At 38.5% G+C, this 25,458-nt stretch overlaps 1 protein-coding gene across 9 annotated transcripts in view; it reads right to left on the reverse strand.

The window, feature by feature from the left end:
* Window positions 1-1,277: 1,277 nt before the first annotated feature.
* Window positions 1,278-25,458, reverse strand: part of ERCC6L2 (ERCC excision repair 6 like 2) — a 113,728-nt gene continuing 89,547 nt past the window's right edge. For 7 of the 9 annotated variants that reach the window (XM_050945553.1, XM_050945552.1, XM_050945554.1 and 4 more), the window contains 2 exons: window positions 11,971-12,155; window positions 1,278-3,161 (listed from right to left, as the gene is read on the reverse strand). In XM_050945553.1, coding sequence (XP_050801510.1) covers window positions 2,195-3,161; window positions 11,971-12,155 — 1,152 coding nt within the window. In that variant the 3' untranslated portion in view covers window positions 1,278-2,194. Of the gene's footprint in view, window positions 3,162-11,970; window positions 12,156-22,531; window positions 22,745-25,458 lie in introns of those variants that run through there. The other 2 variants (XR_007773386.1, XM_050945559.1) reach the window with 2 other exon arrangements.

The following is a 25,458-nucleotide window of genomic DNA, read 5'->3' on the forward strand; positions in this document are numbered from 1 at the left end:
TATAAAATACTCACATTTGATCTAAGTTATTTTTCCGTCAATTTATTTTCATATTAGACACTCAAATGTTAGAATAAACTAAGAGACAACACTAAACCTGGGATATTGAAAATAACTGGATTTGTCTTGAACTTCATTAAGAAGTGGGCTGAAAAAGACGAGTGAAAAAAAAAAAAAAAAAGAAGCATCCCTGCCTGTGATATTAGCTGACTATCTTAACTACCTGGAGACCATGGTGATGAAGAAAATTTGTGTGATATGGGTACTTGCCCACTAGAGAAATATGAGGAATCATAAGCGAGGCCTCCAACTTATTTTGCACAGGTGAGTGACTAGTTTCAATAAATGACATGCAAGAGTGAAAGGCTCCAAATTCCATTATGAGTTATTCAGTCCTCAAAAATTCTCTAATTATAATTTAATACATATATGTGAAGCTCTGATTAAAAAGATACATATTCTCCGATTAAAAACAACTTTGTTTAATAGCAGTCTTATCTGAGATTGCTGGGATCCACCCAAGCAGCATTAGAGGGACTGCTGGTGAAGTGACAGCCTGAGCCTCCCACATTTCAACAAGAGGGAAAAATACCCAGAGCTACATTTAACTTTAGGCACATCTGAATCCAAAAGAAAACCACTTAAGTGATTAAAAAAGGTGTAATTTAAAATTAGCATGAGTTAAATCACAGTAGGATGTGACAGAGCTAATGTGTACCTATAATCATGGATTGCAGTAGCTGTGAAGACAGCATTTGACTTAAAGACATGGATTAGTAAACCGTTAAGTGTCATGGTATAAACCCCCAATTTGAACCTTAGCATCCAAAAGATGGGGTACCAGCATGAATTCCTCTAAGCTCAATTACCAGCTTAGTACTTGTAGCACTGCCACCAACCAGGAATTCCAGTGCCTGGTACACTCTGGTCCCCCCAAAACCTTGCCCAGGGACCCCCAAGACCCAGTCCCTCTGGATCTTAACACAAGGAAAGTAAACCCTTTCCCTCACCGTTGCCTCTCCCAGGCTTCTCCTCCCTGGGTTACCCTGGAAGATTACTGTGATTCAAACTCCTTGAATCTTAAAACAGAGAGGAAAATTCACCTTCCCCTCTCCTTCTCTCTCCCCCTCCCAGACTCTCCCTGAGAGAGGAAATAATCCTAACACAGAGAGAAAATTAACCTCTCTCTCCCTCTTCCTTCCTTTTCTCCCCACCAATTCCCAGGTGGATCCAGGCCCAGTCCCCTGGGGCCTCACCAGAATAAAAAAACAATCAGGTTCTTAGACAAGAAAAGCTTTTAATTAAAGAAAGAAAAACAGTAAAAATTATCTTTGTAAATTTAAGATGGAATATGTTACAGGGTCTTTCAGCTATAGACACTGGGAATACCCGCCCCTCCCAGCCTAAGTATACAAGTACAAATTAAAATCCTTTCAGCAAAATGCAAATTTGAACTCCTTCCAGCCAAATACACATTTGAACTCCTCCCAGCCAAATACACATTTGCAAATAAAGAAAACAAACATAAGCCTAACTCGCCTTATCTACCTAGTACTCACTATTCTGAACTTATAAGAACCTGTATCAGGCAGATTGGAGAGAAACCTGGTTGCACGTCTGGCCCCTCTCAGAACCCAGAGAGAATAACCACCAAAATCTAACAGCACACACAAAAACTTCCCTCCCTCAAGATTTGAAAGTATCCTGTCCCCTGATTGGTCCTCTGGTCAGGTGACAGCCAGGCTCACTGATCTTGTTAACCCTTTACAGGCAAAAGAGATATGAAGTACTTCTGTTCTATTAACTCTTACTTATCTGTTTATGACAGTAAGTCATACCCTGCAGTGTTGTACTATTGAAGTAACACATATCTTATTTGGTTTTATGCCTCTATGAGCACAGCAGAATCCCTAGTATGAGTCCACTGAAGTCAAAACAAATATGGGCCCCCTTATGATTACAAACAAGGCCAGGGTTTAAAGTACACTAAGATCCTACATTTACGTCACCACTATACAGAAACGTAGGTTAGAATATCTTACAGTATGCCCCAAGGCCAATGGTCACAATAAGATATAATGGAATGCTGTCCCATAATGTATACTACTAACACCAGTAAATTTTCCTAAGCTGTATTTGTGCAACTGATAAATTTATTACCTGAGCTTTAAGATCAGTCTTTCATATCTAGACATCAAAAGGTGTGTGCGCCAGATGTAGACTCATCTGAATCACTTAGATTATATTTTTTCCACAAAAAATCATCATTTTGTTTCCAAAGAGAACTTTCATGAACTTCTCTCTTTTTTGTCAAAGCAACAGGCGGTGCTCTCTCACACAGCTCCTCTATGACTGCCATGTCTGTGAGCTTTCTGAGACTCTCATCATTCTGCTCATTCAGCACATCCCAGAAGTCTTTTGGTCGTTCTTTTGCTTTTTCTGCAGGCCCTGAAAGAGATCTTCTTGGCAGCTCTGTAGGCCTGTTTCCATTACTTTTGAAGAGGTCATTGAGAACAGAGGTGTCTCCTAGTAAGTCTACAAAAGAGTTTTTCTTGTAAGTCTGAGTTTCTCTCTCTCTCTTTTCTGACCGAGACAGGGATCTTTTTCTTGGAGATTCTGTCCCCTCTGAGTCCTGCTGTCCTTTAGTGATATTTACAGAGCACACTTTAATTATTTCTGATTTACTGCTTATTGAGTCAGTTGCCATAAAATCTTTGAATGGTTGACTGTTTCTCCCACTGATGCTATTTTGGGTATTGACAGTGGACAATTGTTTATCTTTTGAATTAAGGCACACAGCATCTTGTATGCAGAAATCATTGTGAAACTGTTTTGCTTCTCCTTTGTGTCTTTTTTGGCTACATATTTCTGCAGTCACGAAGAGAGGATCTTTAGCTGAAGGACCAGACCTTGATTGTCCACATTTTATCATGACTCTTCTCTTTCTACAACGACTTGTATACACCCCTTCTTCCTCACACCCACCTGAAACATGTACTGGAACTTTGACTGGAAATAGGTCCTCTAATTCTGGATACTTTCCAGCATAAAAATCTCTCAACATTTTCTGTCGTGCTTCTGAAGTGGCTTTTGCAATATATTCTGCAAGTTCTTCAACTGAAGCCATGTTAAAGTGGGATACCATTTCTTCAAACTGTTTCCTATAGCCAACAATAAAGAAAAACAATTATCTTGTCTTAAATTTTTTTTAAAAGGCACAGAGTATAAAATAAAGATACAATCAATTCATTCAGTTTAATTGGCTTATATAACACAAACCTAGAAGAGAACTGAAAGTCATACCCTTATTGGTAACAGTACTAGTTGTGATTTCAATTGCAAGGAAAAGATCAAGAGCAAAATATTCAAAGCTGCCAAAGTGACACAGGTCTTGTCTACATCATGGTGGGGTAATAAGCTCTACATGGATGTGCTTTCCAAAGTGCACTAACGTGTTGCTGATTAATAGGTCCCTGTAGACCCTGCGGGTGTGCCTTAACTCAGCGCTGTTTCAAACAGCTCTAGGTGAAACTGCACTATGGAAACTTTAGCATGCACCAGCACGCTACAGGGTCTACAGGGACCAATTAATGCACAATACATTAGTGCACTTTAGAAATCACAACGCTGGAGAGAACATTTCCCCCACGTGCAGACAAGCCCTTAGCAGTCCAATTTTCAAAAGTGACTTAGGCACTCAGGAGCCTAAACTTTATTGAAAGGCAATGGGACTGAGGCCCGATCCTATATCTAAAATGTAGGTAGACCTAACTAAATCATTCAGGGGTATGAAAAATGCACACCCTTGAGAGATGTTGTTAAGCCAGCCTAAGACCCAGTGTACACATCATGAGGTCGCCAGAAGAATCCTTCTGTCAACCTAGCTACTGCCTCTCAAGGGGGTGGATTTATTACACAGCTGGAAAAACTCCTGCCACTGTAGCAAGTGTCCACACCACACTGCTGCAGTTACGTCACTGTAGTGCTTGTAGCATAGACTTACTTTTAGGCATGTAAGGGCCAGTTTTTTAAAGGTATTTAGACACTGAAGATTCATAAAGGCACCTAGTGGGATTTTCAAAAGTGCCTAACACCCAGTGAACCAAAATCATTTAAAAAAATAATCTCACTTGAAAAGTTGAAGGCATAATTTATGGCATACCACCATGTGTCACATTAAACTTGGGAGTAAAATGTTCCTGGCAGGCTCTTAACATGTACAGATCAGAGTTCTAATACCACACAGCCACTGGCTCAGATATCAAGTGCTACAATAACACACTGCTATGGTCTTCCGCCCAATTCCAGAACAGAGAGTAACTTAAAATCTCGAATATTAAAAAGGTCTCTGACTTAACTGGACACATGCAATACATTTTCTATAGATATGATCCTTGGAACTAAAGCTTGAAATTAGCTCAACTCCTTTGGGTGCAGATGGTAAGCATCCATTTTTGCAGGCTTCTGAGAGAGTTCAGCTCTGGGAACAGAGAACAAACTCAGATACAGAGGCCCATTAGTAACTTCTCACAACTCTTAAAATATTGGGCTGCAGCTCATGGAGAATCATTGGGCTACCCAGAAATTATTGAAATGTTCCTTTAGCAATGAGTTCCTTTCAATGCTTGGATTTTAACATTCACAGTCAATTTGGGAGAGGAAGTGGGATAAAATTTTGCTGCATACTGGTAAAGGTATAAATAGCTTATGGTTTGATATCTACCTTACTTAAATTCCTCCCCTCATGAGAGGGAAAGAGAGAACTAAACTAGATTATAATTTGATAAAATATACTGTATGGTGATAAGGTAGGAGACATACGTATAGTTCTAAAAACAAAACACTAAGTCCAATGTCTGGGCAATTCATTAACAGAGCTCTAAAAGTGAAAAGTATCCTAAAGTGGATATTTATTTTTACTCATTTAAAGAACAATAGAAAGAGATAAACCCATTTGTGCACTCAATAATTCATACTGAAATGCTATCTGGTCTGATAGAGGGGAGCTTGGGTGAAAGATCTTACCAAATTAGAACAAAAAACATCCATGCTATTAAAAGTATGTATTGAGAATATAAGACAAAATCTTTATACTGAATTTTCAGACATAAAAATTGATGTTATAAACAAAATCTTTTTTAAAAATTAAGTTATCTTAGAACATTGTGAACCTTTAAGGCCAGCCTGTTTGTTTTGGATACAATACTTTAAACAATTTGACTTATACGAAACCATAAGTACCAAAGGCCACGGAAATCCTAAATCATGGTAATAATGAACACATTGCAAAGAATTAATCTAGTATTTATGGACTGCTGAACTCTGAGCTTACCTGGCCACAGTAACAACTTGGCTATTAATGTCTTGTAAAAAAAAGAAAAAAGAAAAAAAAAAGTACTTTTTGTTTGGTAAGGAACTTCCTATTCTCATCAACACTTTATATTTTCACATAGTTTTTACCACCTTAGACAGTGGAGGAATACAGAAACTTTAAAATCTTGTATTTACAGAAACCATAAGGAAAACCATGGGATTCAATCTCTTCTGCAATTTAAGCGGCTGCTGATGACCAAGTTGTGTGCAACAGGAACATTAATTAAAAAATATATAACTTTTCAAGACAACAAGCTATTTTGGAAGGCAAGCTACATATAAAATATTTTAAGCTAAATATCCTGCAGTAAAGTTAAAAGATGTTATGAATTCAACAGAAAACTTCAGGCGAGCAGGTACTGACATGCCTTACATAATTTGTGAGGCACAACAAAAAGCTGGGCGTATTCTATCTAGAAAGTTATATCTGCCATGACTTATTGTTCTTACATGCTTTTTTATTTTATTTCTAAAACTACAGTAGGGATTCTGAGGTAAGAAACACTTACTGATAAAATAGTTCTCCCGATGTACTATAGTGCAAAGTAGCAACAAGGATTTTTCTAGGCTTATCTAGTAATCTTGTTTGCTGATACCTATGAAAGATTCACAGGCATAATTGATGTCATACTCATTTTCTTCCTTCTACCCCTCTACTGTTAGACAATAGACAGCTCAGGCTTGAGGTAGGAATAGTGAAAATGGTTTGACTGGTAGCATACACACAAAGTATAGAGGTGTTTACATGTACTTTCTAAGGTTTATACTTAGCCTGGTTGAACACGTAATATTTTCCACAGACAGCAACATTGTGTGCTTTCCACAGGCTGCTCAAACAATGTGTATCAACCTTAAACTGGAGGGACCATCTTTACGAATGACAAATAGTACAGTACCCATACCCACCATTCAATCTTCGACCTATCCACTGAGACTGCCCACAAGGGTGCCAATCAGAGTATTTCTGGGACATGAATACTTGTCTTTTTTGGCACTGAAAGGAGATCATTAGTTCATTTTGTGTAGATAGTATAATAGAAAGTAACTTTCTGTCAGTACCGCTCTGCACTGAACTTGAAGCAAAAGGATGAGGTGAAAAACTCCATTATTCTACTTCCAATCCCCTATCCATTCAGTCCCCTAAGTATAATTTAGAAATCCAAAGCATCAGACATCTTGAATATTTTTATTCACTAATATAGCTATATTTTAGTCAATTCAGCTTTAAATTCTGATATCCACTCTTCCAATGTACTTTAAAGCCCATGGGACTCAACCTTTTTTTTCTCCTGAAACATTCCTTCTTCCCCCCCACCTAAACTATTTTGCCTTGGGGACTTCCTAAGATTCTCCATGCCATTAAATCTTCCTCATCTTAATTTTCTAAAATGAGGCTCAGAAAATGGGAGGGTTAAACCTTAAACTAGCATACTTAATACTGCAGCTGCAGTATGGTCAGGCCTGCTGACGGCAATTCCAGGCTGCAGAGCAGAACAGTCAATGGGCCCTCACCCACGCACAAGCCGCACCCGCATGCATGGATACGGTCCATCTGACATTTAGGCAGTGCTGCGCCTGTGCCGGCTGGTGCCCAGCAATCTGCAGGCTGTGCTGCTGTTGCACTCTTCTGGCATGGCCAGGGCTTCCACATGCCCGCCCAGTAGGATTGGGTGAGTTTGTGTGTAGTGGTGGTGGGGGGGGGAGGGTTTGAGGGTTTGGGCTCTGGGAGGGAGTGTGGGTGAGGGAGGGGGTGCAGAGTGCAGGCTCTGGGAAGGAGTTTAGGTGAGGGAGGGAGTGCAGGCTCTGGGAAGTAGTTTGGGTGCAGAAGGGGGTGTGGGGTGCAGGCTCTAGGCTGGGGCAGGGGTGCATGAAGGGGTCAAGGGGTCAGTGCTTACCTTGGGTAGCTCCTGAAAGCGGCCGGCACACCTCTCTAGCAGCGGCTCCTAGGCAGGAAGCCCAGGAGGTCTCCATGTGCAGCTGCCTGCAGGCACCGCCCTCACAGCTCCCATTGGCTGCAGTTCCCGGCCAATGGGAGCTGTGGAGTCAGCTCTCAGGCCGGGGACAGTGCACGGAGACCCTCCTCCCAAGGCGCTGCACGGACGTGCCACCGGCCACTTCCGGGAGCAGTGCGGAGCAAGGGCGGGCAGGAAGCCTGCCTTAGCTTTTTTGCGCTGCCAGGGCGGTGCCTGGGGGCCCCGGGGCCTTTTAAACCATCCAGGCCCCTGGGAAATTGCCCTCTTTTCTCTCCCCCCCCCCAATCCGTCAGTTGGTCAGAGCGTGCTTCTAGCAAAGTGCAGAACTATCAAGATCGCCATCCTTCAGAATACATACTAAGCTCCCTTTGCCCTGTCTTTGATGGCTATTCATGATGAAGTCAGGGGTCCTGTGGGCCATGTTAAAAGAAAGATAGCACTTAACCCTGACTTCTTATGGCCTAGATTGTGAGGGAGTCATAAATGAGCATATGTCCACTGTATTACCTATATCTAACTCATTGGCAAGTCAGTCACTTTGGTATATACCTTTAGAAAGTTGAAAGCTCCCGACATTTAAAACTGAAAACCATCTTCAAGAATATGATTGTACCAGACTAGACCTTGAGTCTCAAATATATTGCTGTTGGTTCTTTTAGACTAGACACTTTCTATAAAATGCAGCAGGTTTGTAAAGAGGTCATCTTTTCTCCTAGCTGAGCACTAAATGCAGCCAACACTCCTGTTTTCCCTTCCTCATCCCCACAGTTTGGGCCTCTTTTCAATAAAAGCTTGAGAGTATCCAGCATGTAGCTGCAGCATCTCACACAAAAGTCTGTTTGCAACCAGCTACTGTTTTCCCCAAGATTATTTCCAGCCATTGTCAGCTTTGGTTGAATATTTGGCTGCAAAATTTCATATTCTCAGATTTCTGTCCACAGATATTGGCACCATTCTAAATGGAAGGTTAAAACACAGGAACTAACAAGCCATAAGAGGTCCTGGCTCTAATTTTACAAGAAATAAGGCTGTTTTGCTTACTAAATCATTTCTAAATCCATTTTCAAGGCTTTTAAAAATCTGAAGATGTAGTATCACTATCAAACGAGACTATATAAGTGATACTCTCTGACACTTCACTTTAACTCTCTAAAAAAAAGATAGAGCTTTCCCAATCTAAATAGTTTATCCAAATATTCAGCTGCTCCACTTTTTCCTCTCCCCTCTCACACCCATAAAAACAATCAATTTTTAGAAGTACAAAACTAATACGAAGAGATTTAGTGAAAAAAAGTCTGCATTAAAATATTCTTAAGAGTTACATACACTGCACATTTTGCATATAACTGCAAAGAATCCCATGGGTAGGGTGTATTTAAAAATTCACTATTACATTTATCAAATATATTTTAAAAATGTTAACCCACATAGGCTCATTTTCAAATTATTGGGAAAGACCTTTAAATAATTCAGAACAAGCTTCCAATTTCAGGTCAGCAGTGTGTTTTTGTTTTGTTTTAACCACTATGCAGATAATCTACTATTCAGTGTGGACAGTGAACCAGTTTGTTTCTGTTAAAAACAGAATTCAGAAGTTAACATATTTTGAACATCTACAACAGTATCTCTGTTTTAATATCATTAGGTATATGCCATGGGCCTCTCCCAGTAGCAGCTATCCAGACTCTAACGTTTACAGAAGGATGCTGCATCTCTTCTTCCATGGAGAAAGCAGTTTGATTACAAGTACATCCTCAAACAATTTTACTGGTTCCCCACTTATTTCAGTATCCAATCTGATATTGACCTTCTTGTTTCTAAAATGCACTTGCTTCAGTTGATTTCATTAAATCTCTCTCTCAGCGTCTTGCTTAGTTAGCAGTGGCCTATTCCTTTCGATTCCTGCATGCTCTTTGACCATTGTTACTATGAGAACTTTCTCCTCTGCAGTTCTTGCCATCTGCTACAATGTTCCTCTTTCTCGGCACTATTATAATTTAAATGTTGCTAATTAGTATTAAATAGTGAGGAGGGACAGGGTGGAGTGGAGTGGGGGATGGAAGGGGAGGGGAAGAGAGAGACAGAATGAACAAGAATGAGTCTTTTTCCAAACTGGGGGTTTGCGGGGGAGCAAGATATGGGAGGACGGAGAAGAAGCAGTAAACAAAAATATCTTGTTTTGAAAACCTGAATCTGTGTTTAAAAAAAACCAAAAAAACCAAATTTTTTAGTCCCTGTACAATCCCTCAGGTGAAAGAGAGTAAATCTGGATAATACCAGTAGCGAGTCTTCAATCCATGCTATAAAATCTCATTTTATACAATTTAATAAAATAAGCTGCAGTACTGTGCAGTGCACATACCATGAATCCTGCTAGGATGACATCTGCAGAGATATGTAATGCATGACATGTTGATTCAACATGTTGAAATGGTTTGTGGGTGGTTCCATCTGAGCTCAGCCTCAAGACTGATGGTTGTAAACTCCCATTTAAGTTTCAACAAGAATTGGAATATCAGATTTGTTTAAGAGTCCAAAATTCTGATTTTCAGCAAGTCATTTATTTTATACATCCTGATTGGCAGTGAAATATACTGTCTGGGTACATTCTCAAATTAGCAGGAAAAGAGAAATCTTTCAAAGCCTAACCCCCTCAAGGAGAAGACTACACCTTCCTTCCCTCCCACACACTGGCACCTGCTGTTAAACACATTATAGATTCATCACTTGCCAAAATTCCATTTGTAAAATAAACACTATTCAGATTTAAATAAAAACTTTAAAAAGAACTTCCTGTATCTGATTAAAAAAACGGAATTAATTTTTCCTTAAGTACATTTTCACAGGCAAGTCATAAACTACACCTGACAGACAGCAAATCACAACACTTTGCACATTTTTGAATGGTTTTAAATATTCACTTCCCTAAAATAGGTAACACTGCATTTTCCAAAAATTAGAACTTCAATCTCTTGTCAACACGACTGTTTGTTCCATAATGAATTTTTAAAAAATAAGTGTTTACTTATTTAAAGAGTTATAGTCCTAGCTAGGGCACTGTAATAAGTAAAATCTTTAAACATTTCATCTCTATTTTGGAATAAGTGAAATTCAGGCTTTTCAAAGTTAAAGGACTGCTAAAACAATCATTTCAATACAATTTTTGCTAGTAAAGACCAACTTTTCACATGTCAACAAGTTACTACCCTCTTTGTCGATTTAAAAGCAGAGACAAACTGTGTGTTTTTTAAGTAAACAACTTGTATAAAACCTACTGTCTAAGATTTCAAACTACTTCACAAATTCTGGATGCACTAGGAGTGTTTCCATAGTTAAGGAAGAGATGAGCTTCGCACTTTAAGCAGGGATTTAACTTTTGTGTAATGTATGAAGAATATATCGCATCCTCTCGAAGCACTTAGTCTGAGTTAAAAACTTCAGAGAATCTAAATGAGTAGAAGTACCCAAACAATCTTAACTCTATCTAATAGTGACAGCATTAAAAATATGAAAAAAAAATCAAACACATTTTAAAAGTCAGTTTCTTCTAATCTGAGACACCAGGCACAAAATATGTATCAATCTTAATTGCATAGATATTGCTTTCTCATTCTTTAACAATGTTTGGATTTCTTTTAAATCTAACCTTAACTCTTAATTTCATGGGTTTATAATGTTTGTTTTGAGATTAATTAAATGCAGGAATTTTTAAAATGTTAAATTTACTAATAAGCACTTTCATTCTCAACTCCACATTAATAGTTTTTATCTGAGAATATTCACTGAATCTTAACACCCTTGTGAGGAAGGTAGGAGGGTATTGATCTGCTTTTTTCAGATTAAGGAAAATAATACAGTTGTGTATCGCCACATGACTTGAGGGGCCACATCTGTAGTCCTTAATCAGGCAAAACTCCCATTTAAATTGCTGAGAATTCTAACAACTGCACAATTGGACCCATAAAAAACAAGATTCTAATTGCACATACTGCAATGTGTCTAAACTGTGGTTCTCAACCTATTTACCACGGTAGGCCGCATATGCTGCTCACTATATGTTACGTGGGCCACATCCACACAATATATGTAATATCTGTATGGCCCTGAGGATGTCACATAGGCTGCAACTGTGTGCTGATTGGGCCACAAGCAGCCTGCTGGCTTCAGATTGAGAACCACTGCTCTAAACCAATGCAAAATGGACCAAAATTCTTTCCTGATGTAAAGCTATTGACTTTACACAAGTTACGCTGGAATTATTTTGGCCCTATAAATCCAGTTGGAGGTCTTCAAACTACCTCAATTTGAAATTTATCAAAATTGCCAACTTCCACAATATTAACTGAAACACAAAAACATCATGTGTGCTGTTTTATGTTATTCACGTCTATATTTTAATTCAGCAAGTATGGCAAAAGTGTTGTGCTGTATAAGCTACAGTATAAAGGCAAAGTTTCCAATTACTTCTGCTCGTCACAGAAAGTCATCAATAACCCAGCCCTGCCTTTTGCCCACCTGTCTGACTTAAGTTTACTTGATAAAACAAAAAAATTACACAACTTCCTAAAGTAAAGTTCTCTGTAATCTCTACTTCTTCCTCATCCTCCCACCTTACGAGTCTCACCTGCGAATGCTTTTGGGGGTCTCTCCAATCAAGAAGGTGGTTGCACCTATTGTGTGTACCTTTTTTTTCTTCTGAATTGCAGGATGTACAATACAAAGGTGAGACTGCTTACTGTTGTCACTTATTTGCTGTTCTCTCTTAATGTTATCTTTTGCTGTTATGGCTTCTTGGGTTTCCGTCTCTCTCTTAACAAAAAGAGAAATAGAAAACATTATTTGTCCATATTTCACAGGGCTTTTTTTCAATATGTAGTAATTCTGTTCTGATCACTCTAATTTCACAATTAGCCATGGTGCAGCAGTAAGTCTGCTAGCCTGGGACTCAGGAGATCCAACATCAATTCCCTGACATGTCACAAACTTCCTGTGTGACTTTGAGCAAGTCACCGTGTCTCAGTTCACCACCTGTAAAACTGGGATAATAGCACTTCCCTACCTCACAAGGGTGTAGTGAGGATAACTAAATTGAATCTTTCACTAAATGCTAGTACAATGCCTGGCAAAATGGGGCTCCAATCTCAGTTGGAACCTGCATCATAATACAAACAACCTATTCACACATTAAAATTATTGCAGTGACTCAAATACATCCTCATTTCTTCCTTGCTTCATTTAGCAAGATTACATGGGCCATCTAAATTTCCATTTAGTTTCTGTTTATTAATGGTTTTGTTACATGTATACTTGCCCTGTGCAGAATTTTCAGTTACTTAATATCCAAGTTTGATTTTCTATCTATGATATTTTCCTCAATCAATTTTTATTTGATGCATGCCCATTTCCTAACTTCCATGGGACTGTTTGCAATGTTCTCAGACCCTAGGACCTCACATCTGTTCTCATTACATTACTTTGGCAAAATACAGACCCAACTTGCATGGATGGGGAGGCTCTGACAATGAAAACAAACAAATTAAGAGACCAAAGATTTAAACTTTTACTTTGGCAAAGTAAGTGCACAACTCCAATCATCAATGCTGCAGTGAACTCTTACATAGACTACCAAAACTGAAGTCAAGGCTCTAACTAAGTTAAAAAAAACAAAGTCTTCAGTTCTCCAAAGGAATTTTATAATGATATTACTCAGCAAACAGACAAGCTATAAATAACACCTCATATATTCTAAATATTTTAAAAATATTAGTGTATATTTTTAAATATTTACATATTGTATAATTATTGTTTGAATACAAATGGATATAGAATTTTAATTTAAAATGTGTAATACATTTTAAGAGAAAGCCTAAATGTTGGCTTCAAAATAATTTATTTTGATGGGTCAGATATTTAAATGCGAAATATTTGCAATAGAAAGAATGCTCTCAGAAAGTGTCTAGTATTCATCTTTCTTCCTCAGGGAATCAGGAGTTATATTAAAATTATATAATTTAATTAAAGCAAACAAATATAACCGGTGTACAGTACTAGTCTAGTCATGTCAATGTCTTCCTTAAAAGTACTTTATAACTCTCTAATTTTTCATCCATTTATTTCCTTTCATTAGAGAACATGGAATAGATGAGGCAGCAATGCTTTGGTTTACACATCTGTTCAAACACAGAAGATTAAAAATCTCTCTCTTTGGGAAAAAGCCAAATCTTGTAAACATACTAAAAGTCATAAACTTGCTAGTCTTTGCAAAGAACCAGAATTACTGTAAAAACATACTGCTTACTGTAAATAAACTCTCACAAATGGCATCTGTAATTCTAAAAGGACAAAAACTTTTAAATATGTTTACAAAAGTCTGTGAAACTCGTATCCTGCCCAAATTAACTGGTCATGGTTTCTGCATGGAGGTAGAAAAAATTACTGTAAACACCATTTCCCAAGCGCTAATGCTAGAAGAAGCCTAAAGCAACTATGAATTACCTTTGAATGTCTTAATTCAGTCTTCTGGACAAAAGCCAACTGGTAAAATGGACCCACCACCAACTTATGTTGATATAGAACTACTGGCATTATTTGAATTTGTGAAAATGTTCATAATTTTATCAAATTCCAATCCAAGTCTAAGCCCAAATAACACTTTTCAAAAATGACAAACACGAACTTTTAGGCAAGAATAGAGGGTTATAGCGTAGCTTCTCTTAAGAAATCTTCAAACTCTCTCAGGGCCTTATCCAAAGACCATTGACTTCAATTATAGCTGGGATAAGGCCTAAATGCAGCAATATGTTTTACATGTAGGTAAGTGAAAATATTCCATGAATCATTTGACACAATATGAAAAAAAAATTTGTTGTTTACTTTCAAATATCAATTTTTCATATTATAATTACTGTTAAAATAACCAAAAACTTCATGGGAATATTTTGGCTGCTCCTTTCCTTTCTTGTTTTGTTTGTGCTTTGAATTGGATTTCTATGTATTACTCTCAACAAGCCTACTCTCATTTCTTCCTTTTCACTCTCACATTGCTGATGTTCTTTCCAGTCCCCTCTCTTCATGGCTGCTTGGCTTCTTCTCTTACCCTCTGCTTCAAGCCTATTTCATGCCAGCAACTTCCTTTCAACAGCTACCCTTTTCTTGTTCCTCAAGGGCCTTTCCGCTCCACCTTCAAACCCATATCATTTGTTATAAGCCCTCCTGCACCAAATTCCATGCTGACATTACACCATTGGCCTCTTTCATTTGTATTATCTCATATATTGTATACATCTGATTTAGGCACCATTTTTGCAAAGACCAATGGAACTGCATGGGATTTGATACAATCATATCCTTTTATAGGATTGGACCTTAAGATTGCAAACTCCTTGTTACAGAGACCATCATGTTTGTAAAATGCCATGCTCACTTACGAGCATTCCATAGAATACTCTGACTTTGGAATAAGATTTAAGTTTAAAAAAAATCAGTAAGAGGATCAAAAAATGCTGCCATGGCTAAACAGAGTAAAAGGCAGCTAGAGACAAAAAGACATACTTTAAAATTTGAAGTCAAATCGTAGTGAGGAAGATAGAAAGGAGCATAAACTCTGGCAAGTCAGATGTCAAAGTATAACATCTGAAGAGCAAGTAGCAAAATAAAAAACTAAGTAATTTTTTCAAAAAATACATCAAAGCAGGAAGCCTGACAAATAGTCTGTGGAGCCACTGGATGATGGAGGTGCTAAAGGAGCACTCAAGGAAGACAAGGCTGTTGCGGAGAAGGTATATGAATCTGTTGCATCTGTCTTCACTGCAGGGGATGAGAAGGAGATTCCCACACCTAAGCCATTCTTTTTCAGACACATATCTGAGGAACTGTCTCAGATTGAGGGGTCAATAGAAGAGGTTTTGGAACAAATTTATAAATTAAACAGTAATAAGTCACCAGGACCAGATGTTCCGAAGGAACTCAAATATGAAATTACAGCCCTACTAACTGTGCCGTGTAATCTATCACTTAAATCAGCATCGGCACCAGCTGACTGGAAGATAGCTAATGCAATGATCATTTTAAAAAAAGGCTCCAGAGGTGAGCCTGACAATTATAGGTCAGTAAGTCTAACTTCAGTATCAGGGAAATTGGTTGAAACTATAACAACAAAAAGAATTATCAGATACCTAGATGAATACAAGATGTTGGGGAAGAGTCAACATGGCTTTTGTAAAGGGAAATCACAACTCACAAAATCTATTAGAATTCTTTAAGAGGGTCAACAAGCCTGTGGACCAAGGTGATATGGAGTACTTGGACTTTCAGAAAACCTTTGACACAATCCCTCACCAAAGGTTCTTATAAGCAAAGTAAGCAGTCATGGGATAAAGAGGTTATATAATAAGAGGGAAGGTCCTCTCATGGATCAGTAACTGGTGAAAAAAAAGGAAACAAAAGGTAGAAATAAAGGGTCCGTTTCCACATTGGAGAGAAAGGTAAATAGTGTCATCCCCCAAGGATCTGTACTGGGACTAGTGCAGTTCAACATAGTCATAAATGATTTGGAAAAGGGGGTGGCAACATTTGCAGATGATGCATTATTCAAGACAGTTAAGCCCAAAGCTGACTGAGAAGAATTACAAAGGGATCTCACAAAAAATCAGCCACAAAATGGCAGATGAAATTCAATGATATGATAAATGCAAAATAACGCACAATGGAAAACATCATCCCAATCATACATACAAAATGACAGGGTCTAAATTAGCGGTCACCACTCAAGAATGAGATCTTGGAGTCATCGTGGACAGTTCTCTGAAGATAACTGCTCAATGTGCAGAAGTAAAAAAAAAAACAAAAAAAAAACACTAACAATGTTAGGAACCATTAGGAAAGTGACAGATGCTAAGACAGAAAATACAGTGCCACATACAAGATCTTATCTCAGAAGCAGAGAGATTAGAATTGAAAAAGTACAGAGAAAGGCAACAAAAATGATTAGGGGTATGTAAGTTTCCATATGAGGAGAGATTAAAAAGACAGACTGTTCAGCTTGGAAAAGAGACAAAAAAGGAGGGATATTATAAAGGTCTATAAAATCATGAATGGTGTGGTGAACGTGAACAGTGAAGTGTTATTTATTTCACATTACACAAGAAGCATGGGTCACTCAGTGAAATTAACAGGCAGCAGGTTTAAAACAAACATGAGGAGGTACTTCTTCATACAATGCACAGTCAACCGGTGAAACTTATTGCCAGGGGATGTTGTGAAGTCCAAAAGTATAAGTGGGTTAAAAAAAGAATTACATACATTCCTATTAGCTAAGATAGTCAGGGATGCAATTCCATGCTCTGGGTGTCCCTAAAACCTCTGACTGCTAGAAGCTAGGAGTGGATGACAAGGGATGGATCACTTGATAAATTGCCTTGTTCTGTTGACTCCCTCTGAAGCATATGGCACTGGCCACTGTCAGATGACAGGATATTGGGCTAGAAGGACCATTGGTTTGTTCCAGTACGGCCATTCTTATGGAAGCCCACAGGAGAAAAGTCTTTTAAATGGGCTAGCAGATTCTTATATAAGAAAGCATAATTTATAACACTATATTAAAAGCTTATAAAAACCAGTAAAACTGTACCAATTCACATTAGTGAATGGGAGACCCATTATGCATTACTGAATTCTGTGACCAAGTGAAGAAATGAACAAAACAGTAAAAAAGCCAGAATCCTGTATCACAAGTCATATTTTGTGCATGTAGTTTAGTTCTGATTTTTTAAATACTACTGTATAATAAAACTAGTAAATATACTGCTGGAGATTTTGAAAGAGTAACCAAATTTTCGTGATAAAATCCTCACTTCCCAATCTTTTAGATCTTTGCTGAAAAGTGGGAAGAGTACTGCTGACTTGTGCATGTGAATCTTGGGTAGTGTTGTATAATGAAATGTGAAGTGGCATTCTATTGCATTAAACCAGAAGCAAGAGTTAATATAAATCTACACATTTTCAAATGTGTTGCCAAACACAGCCTGAGTTCTTTTCCCCAGGATTAAGATTCCAGACAACACCTGGATATGAAGTAATGTATTCAACCATTTTCTCCCAATTTAATTGAAAGAAAATGCATATGCTTAAAAATTCCAAATATATGATGATGTGCAAAATATTTTGAAACACATCTGAAGACAGAATGAGGAAACCCATGAGGACTCTGGTCAATCAATACACTATCATTCAGAGATATGATACTTCCATGGTAAAAAGTTTCCCCATGTAGTTTACCACATTTTCTAATTAGCCTGCTTAAATGTATTTACTTTGTCTTTGGCTCTCAATCTAATACATATTTTTGAAAAAGAAAGCAACCAGTAGAGTGGCAAATTGACACTATTATGATGAGGTCAATAAGTTTGGGGTTGCTGCAACATGTATTTGCAGGGCATTTAACTACATTACCATCCAAGAGGTTAAAGCCTCCCCTAAATAACTGACCACAGGCTTATTCGTCCTCCAACAAATTCATTGCACTCGTGCTAAATGATTTGAAACTCTCTCTTTTTATTACATTTCTCACAGCTTCCTTCCTCTCAAACCAATATATTAGGGGAAAGGTCCAGTGCCATAGCAAAGTAATGTTCCCTGTGTAGCACTGAAAGCAAGAAATTATTTAAATGCAATTGACTAGATTCAATCTAGTCCATCACAGTTGTCCACATTCTGTCAGAGGAAAATCTGCCAAATGTAGTCTAAACTGAATCACTAAAGATTGACAATATATTTTCAAACAAAACCCTACAGGGTAAAGTCAGTGTCAGAGATGAAAGCCCTTCATCTACCAATTCAAGTATCACTCAATATTTTTGCACCCTATAAAGTTAACTTAATGAAATAAACCTTAAGGAACAGGACAGTATCAGCCATGTGTGGAAAAATGTGAGAGTTAAGGATAAGAAACTGAGTTTAGACAGACATCTTAAACTGAGAGCTGCTGTATGCCCAATTAAATGAGATTGCGAGGCCCCAGTTAAATGTGGGGAAAGGTGCATGTGACAACTCAGTCATTCTCCCCTCCTCACCTTCATCTTGTTTCACTATCTCTTCCATGACTGTGCAACAGTACCTGCTGTAAAGAGACTTCCCTGTGTTGCAACAGCAAAGACAGACTGGGGAAGGTCAGGGAGAATGATGTTAAGTGCTTTACAACCTTTAGACTACGTCATTGATTAAAAATACTTCCTGAGAAAGCAGTTATTTTGACTTCTTCATATTCCACTTCTTCGGCACAGAGTATTCAAAACATACATCAGTTTTCCAAAGACCAAACCCCTGCTTATAAGTTTGAGAAGAAGAGACATACATAGGAAATGAAGAATGAATAGAGAAAATTGTCTTCTGTGATAGGAAGATATAAGTAGATGTGTGTGTGTATATGTATGTTTTGAAAACTCTCAAAAGGTCCAGTAACAATGGAAGCATCTGCATATTTCAAGTCCCACAGCCTTCACTCAATCCTTACGTTCACATGTACTTTCAGAACTGAAGGTAAGAATGAGTGAAACTGGGGCATGTCCAAAGGGGGTGACTTGACAGTCATTGCTTCCAGCTTGACATTCTATCTTCAATTCTCAATGAAACTCAGACATCTTTTAGCAATGTGCCATAATCTAAATACCCTCTCACTCCAAAGTGAGAGGGATCTTTTAAAATATATAACAGGCCTATGTAAATATAATTATTTTCTGTGACCATATCCATGTCCACTTTTGAAGGTATACAACTTTCATATACTTGCTTCCTACAAGGGGCATGCTACTGTACACCAAGGAGGGGTGGCCCTACATGTTATGGAACCTCAGGCAAATAAGTGTGGGGGCCCATTCAGCTCCCTCCTCACTTACGACTGAGTCAATCTGGCTGCAAAATGAATTGCTGCTATGGATTTTTGCTAGCGCTGGAGTCAGAACAGACTACAAATGGGGGCATCAGGGATGGTACTCTACATGAGCATGTGTCGCATTCAGCTACATGGGTTATTGTGCAATGGGAATTTTTTCCTAGATAGTTCCGAACCCTGTGGCAATTCCTCATTTCTCCAGGCTGCTTCAATGACAATGAATTTCCTTCAAAAAACTGTGGGACTTCACGTTAAAATATTTCAGCATAAATATACTGTCTGGGACTGACTCTCTCTCTTATTGCCTGTTCACTCACTCAAACTATCACCCTGCAGCAGTTTTCTTGCAACATACAGGCTTCCAGCCATCATTTCCCCTGTGCATCTTTTCGCCCATCATGGCCAGAGCAGTGTTAACTAGCTTCTCCCTTCAAGGATACGTGAAATCACCGCCAGATATGTAGGATAGACTTTAAGGTCAGAAGGGACCATTATGATCATCCAGTCTGACCTCCTGCACAATGCAGGCCACACAATCTCACCCATCCACTTCTATAACAAACCCCTAACCTATGTCTGAGTTATTGAAGTCCTCAAATTGAGGTTTGAAGATCTCAAGTTACAGAGAATCCTCCAGCAAGTGACCCGTGCCCCATGCTGCAGAGGAAGGTGAAAAACCTCCAGGGCCTCTGCCAATCTGCCCTGGAGGAAAATTCCTTCCCGACCCCAAATATGATGATCAGTTAAACCCTGAGCATGTGGGCAAGACTCACCAGCCAGCACCTAGGAAAGAATTTTCTGTAGTAACGCAGATCCCATCCCATCTAACATCCCATCACAGATCACTGGGCATACTTACCTGCTAATATTAAAAGGGATGCCTTTCCTTGTGCAGTTTCATTATCTAATTTTCATTTCTAAAAACAAACAAAACTAACAATTCAAATTTCTAGATGCCCTGCCATCAGTCATACAAATTATGAAATGGGGGGAGGGATAGTTCAGTGGTTTGAGCATTAGCCTGATAAACCCAGGGTTGTGAGTTAAATCCTTGAGGGGGCCATTTGGGGATTGGTCCTGTTTTGAGCAGAGGGTTGGACTAGATCTCCTGAGGTCCCTTCCAATCCTAATAATCTATGATTCTATAGTAGAGAAATCCAGTCGGACTGTCTCCTTAACATCTACTCACAATAAAACAACAAGCAAATACCCATTCTGCCTCATGCCTAACCCCAATCCCTTCAAAAGCTGAGAGAACAGATGGAGTCTGCACCATGTCCTGAAGGTCCACAGACTTTGGACGACTGAATTTCCCATTGGGGCTCATTCACAGTCCCAAATAGTCTGTTTACTTCCTTTTTTCCCCCCTCTCTCCTTAAAATCTTCCTCTGCTTTTCTTTCCAATGGCTTTTCTCATATTACATATGAGTTGTTGCCACCGTTCATTATACTTCTTTAGAAACTTTCTTATCCAGTTTTCATTGTATCTGAGTATGTTTTCTGTATTTGCTAGAGCATATAAAATCTGCAACTTGAGATTACTCTTGTTCACTTCATTTTTGGTCTCTTCTACCATCCTCTTCCAGACAGATAAGCATGGAGCAAGGCTCTCTCTCTCTCCACTACTCTGCAAGCAAGGAGCTGCTCAAAGAATAATGTAGTCAGCATCACTCTTCCTTAGGGATCATATACATTATCTAGTCCCTCTTCAATATGATTCATACATCCAAGATCACAAAATAGCTAGCTTCATCAATAACCATGGGACAGCTACTGTTATACCATAATACACTTGCCTCACATCTGTCTGAAAGCAGAATTGTTCTTTTATCTATAGCTCATCAAATAATGAAGATAATTACAAGTGTTAGTGTCTATCTAATCTAAGGTGTCTGTCACCACAATATTTAAGATACAAACTGTAAGGATTATGTTTTAAAATGGCTCCTGAAGTTAACATTGCCTTTAAGCAAGGGGGACTAAAATTACATGCAAAAATAAAGCTGCTAAAATTGTTTTGATCTGTTGTACTTGTAATACAGAATATTAGGAAGGTTCTTAATGTAATTACAAACCCCAATATTCAATTCCTCAACTTAACTTCTTCCAAAAGGAAATCAGCTCCCTGCAATTTCACATCCATTATCAGTCCTAATTCTGTGGTACACTTTTTGAAGTCAATTAGAGCACCTGCTCACTAGTATGAGCAAGGGGTTCTGAGTCTGTCCCTATATAATTAATATTTCATAACACCATACAGTTCAATCATTGGAATTCTTTTAATAGAAGTATATTCTGCACACAATGAAGAAACCAACAGAACTCTAAATTACAATGAACTGGGGGACTAAATTACTTCCATGACTTCCTTAAAGATTTAATGATAAAAAAAAATAATATAACAACAGTAAGGACCTGACCCTGGCATTATTTCAACCTTTCTGGGGTGCAAAGCAGTCAGAAAGCTGCCCTTACTGAGCCGATAAGGATTCCTCAGATGTCAAAGAGCTAGTATAGCTAGCTTTACGTCCCCACCACTTGCCCCACACTGTAGAAGACATTTCAGGAAAATGGTTGAGGGTGTGGATGGGGCTGGAATGCTTTGTTGCTCAAGTGATCCCCCAGCTAGTGTAACAGCCCCTTGGGAGCAATTCTCAAATGGCGCATATTACAGTATCGCTGAGGCTACTGTAACTTGCGCTGGAACTTAAGCCAGCCTCTGGTTGCTTCAGGGACCAGTGGGGCACAATGGTGATAAATAGTCACCTTTGCAGCCTTCTAACTGATTGGGGAGATAGTGAGCGATGCAGAAATTTTGGTTGTTAACCGAAGTCCTCTGAAACGTTCATATTTAACTCTCTGTTTGAGAACACCTCTGGAAAACCCAATGAAAGCAAGTAGCTCTCTGTGAAGGGACTGGGTTTGATTCCATTTACAATATTAGTCGCAGTTCCTTTTTATATGGCTACAGTCAAAATATCAACAGATTCTGCCAACATCAAAGGCAGACATCATGATACCAGTCTGTATTCAGCTATACGTTTCATTTTCACCAGACCAGTTTATACAGGGGCCAGCATTCAACTACTTTGCATTTTCATCTATTAAAAAAAGAATCACTACTCCTTAATTAGACCTACCTGTAACTGTCCAACAAGAATGTTCCCATTAACTACAGAGATGAAACATTCTTTAGTCCGGACAGGAAACAGCCCAAACTAGTCCAGATGAGGCAGAAATCCTCAGAGCACAGCTTTTCTATTTGCTCCCCTTCCATGCAACAGTCTGCCTTTCTTACATGCTCAACTTCAGATCAGCCATAGATTGAGACACCATTCCCGAAACTGTGATCTCGAGCTTGGAATGGGAAAGTGCTGATAATAGGCTACCAGGTCAACCACGGACAGCTGTTTCTCTGCTCTGCACAATCTTCTACTTCTCACTGCCTCTTCTCCAGTTAGATGGAGAGAAGATATTTCCAGGGCAGCAGCAATTTCTTTTCCGTTTTTAGCTAGTTAACAGGATTAATTCATTCAAGTGACATATCGCCTTAGTGCATCAGGAAACCTAACCACAAATCAATCATCATCATTATTGTTGCTGAAAAGGGGAAAGAACCACTAGCTTGTCTCACAACTCAAGACCAGTTGGTAACTGCTTATTCTGTTAGAAATTAGAAGACCTCAAAACAACTCCCATCTCCCGATTACTGCAGATAGCTCAGAACAACATATGACCAACAGCTATAAGCTTTATAAAGTTTTGTGCATAGTACATTAAAAATTACATTGAAAGGGTTAATTCCAGAATATGTTGAAATAGTAACCTTAATGAAACAACATTACAGGCCAATCATTTGGGAACAATTATCTTAAAGCAGAATAGCCTTCTCTATTCTGAAAGTGCAGGATAATGGAATGTTATCTCCCCAAAGTCTACTCACTGTAAACAACTTATCTTTCCTGGCTGGATAAAAAAGCTGTATAAACACACTGCAATCAAATCTACTATAGCTGCTGGAAATCCTTTGTTTAAGCAATCTAAAAAATGCCAATATAATACAAATACGATAAAGAGGAGTTCTTAATAACACAGCTTTTGTATTTACAGTATTCTGAGCAGCACGTAAACCTGCACTGGGTATACAAAGGGCACATTTTTTTCTAGACTGACAGCATGTTTAGTTCTCTCATTTACACCACACTGCAATAACATAAAGAGGGGTTTACCATTAATCCAGGTTTTACTACAAAGCATCCAGTTATTTCTCTGTCAAACACAGGCAAGAGTGCCAAGTGTCTGTCATCCAATTCAGGGGATTAAGTCTTCTTTTATAGTGTGATACTTGTACCAATTTATAAAAATACAGATATAGTTTCTTAGGGCTGGTCACACTCTATATTTTGGCCAGGATTCATGCGGCAGAGGTTGAATATGACAGCTGGCAGGAAGCTGAGGGGAGAATACATCCTCCCCCTTTTCAGTCACCACATTTCAGTTGCCATAGTAATTAATCCTCAATTGAATGGCTGTCTTTGTACATTTCTTTTCAGTAAAACTTTAAGTAAACTTAAGTTGAAAACATGCAGTTGCCTGGAAAAAAAAAATACACACAACCCGAAGGCTCCATATAACTCACAGGTACAGTAAAGTTTTGTGACTAAAGCATTTCCATTTATTGAGAGCAAATTAGCTCCAATGCAGGATAGTATCAGTTTTTCAAAATACTTAAATGTACCCTGTTCCTGTTTTTATAATTGTTTTGTGAAGCACATTTTCCCCCTTCTTCAAATTCTTCCCCCACGCTTTAAAAAAACCCCTTCAGAAAAAATAATACAAAATCAGCTTTAAAAGAGCTAAAGAAAGGCCATCCCAGACCCCTGTACTTTTGAATTTTCATGTAGACTGTTTTTGCCAATTAACACAGAAATTAATTAGGAATTCATTATGGAATCCAGACATTCAGTTCAGAATAAACTGGAAACAGTAGAAGAGGATATTTCATCTTGGCTCTGGGAGGCTTTTATGTTTAACTAAAAAAAAAAAAAAAAGTTTACTAATAAGAGTGCAAGTTACCCAAAAAAGCAAAAGAATATTAAGGGAAATAAATCATGAACATCCACCACTGAAAATCGGCCAGGTTGCTACAGTCTTTAGTCACCCTGTGCATAAGAGGAATGGAAAAGCAAACTGTGCAAATATTTAGTGGGCATGTCAGTTCTGAAGAAAAATGTGAAAACCTATATTTTCTTCCTACTATTTACCTCACTCCAGGAGGAATGTGTAAAAGCTTGGTTTCGTTATTTGCATAGCTGTCATGACTTTTGGTCCTTGTCTTTAGTAAGGCTGAAATCAGCAAGGGTTAATGATGGTCTGACTTGGGTTCTTCATCTTTACTAAAATGATGGCTACAGAAGACCACATCATTCAATCTACTGCTTCATTTGCACTGAATATTTTTCCCCCTTTGGAAACTTTTTCCATTTGAATATACTTCCTTTCCATCTTATTTCACCCCCTGGCACAGAATATGAACATAGGTTTTCTTTGTAATGTATGGCGACACATTGTTAATGGAGATAAATTCCCCTTGTAATAATCTCAGTATTTTAAGCAAGTTTGTGGTTGTTTGTGCACTGACAACAGAAATAGGAATCATTTTTATGTAAACAAATGCTGAAGACGATGGGCCCTCTGGATCTCATTAAATTAGTTGAGGATGGGCAAAGCACAGTAAGGTGTGGAAAAATTAACAAGGACTATTTACTTCAAGAGCACCCTTCTTCACTCAGGCTGGTTCTATGGACAGGGAAACCCTCCTACCTTAAATTGCATCTATTGTTAAATGATAGCTTATTTTGCGAAGATGTGAACATTGGGGCAAGGGGCAGCTCATAGACTCATAGACTCCAGGACTGCAAGGGACCTCGAGAAGTCATCGAGTCCAGTCCCCTGCCCTCATGGCAGGACCAAATACTGTCTAGACCATCTCTAATAGACATTTATCTAACCTACTCTTAAATATCTCCAGAGATGGAGATTCCACAACTTCCCTAGGCAATCTATTCCAGTGTTTAACTACCCTGACAGTTAGGAACTTTTTCCTAATGTCCAACCTAAATCTCCCTTGCTGCAGTTTAAGCCCATTGCTTCTTGTTCTATCATTGGAGGCTAAGGTGAACAAGTTTTCTCCCTCCTCCTGATGACACCCTTTTAGATACCTGA

Source organism: Gopherus flavomarginatus, chromosome 3 (assembly GCF_025201925.1).
Source record: "Gopherus flavomarginatus isolate rGopFla2 chromosome 3, rGopFla2.mat.asm, whole genome shotgun sequence".
Classification (NCBI taxonomy): Eukaryota; Metazoa; Chordata; order Testudines; family Testudinidae; genus Gopherus; species Gopherus flavomarginatus.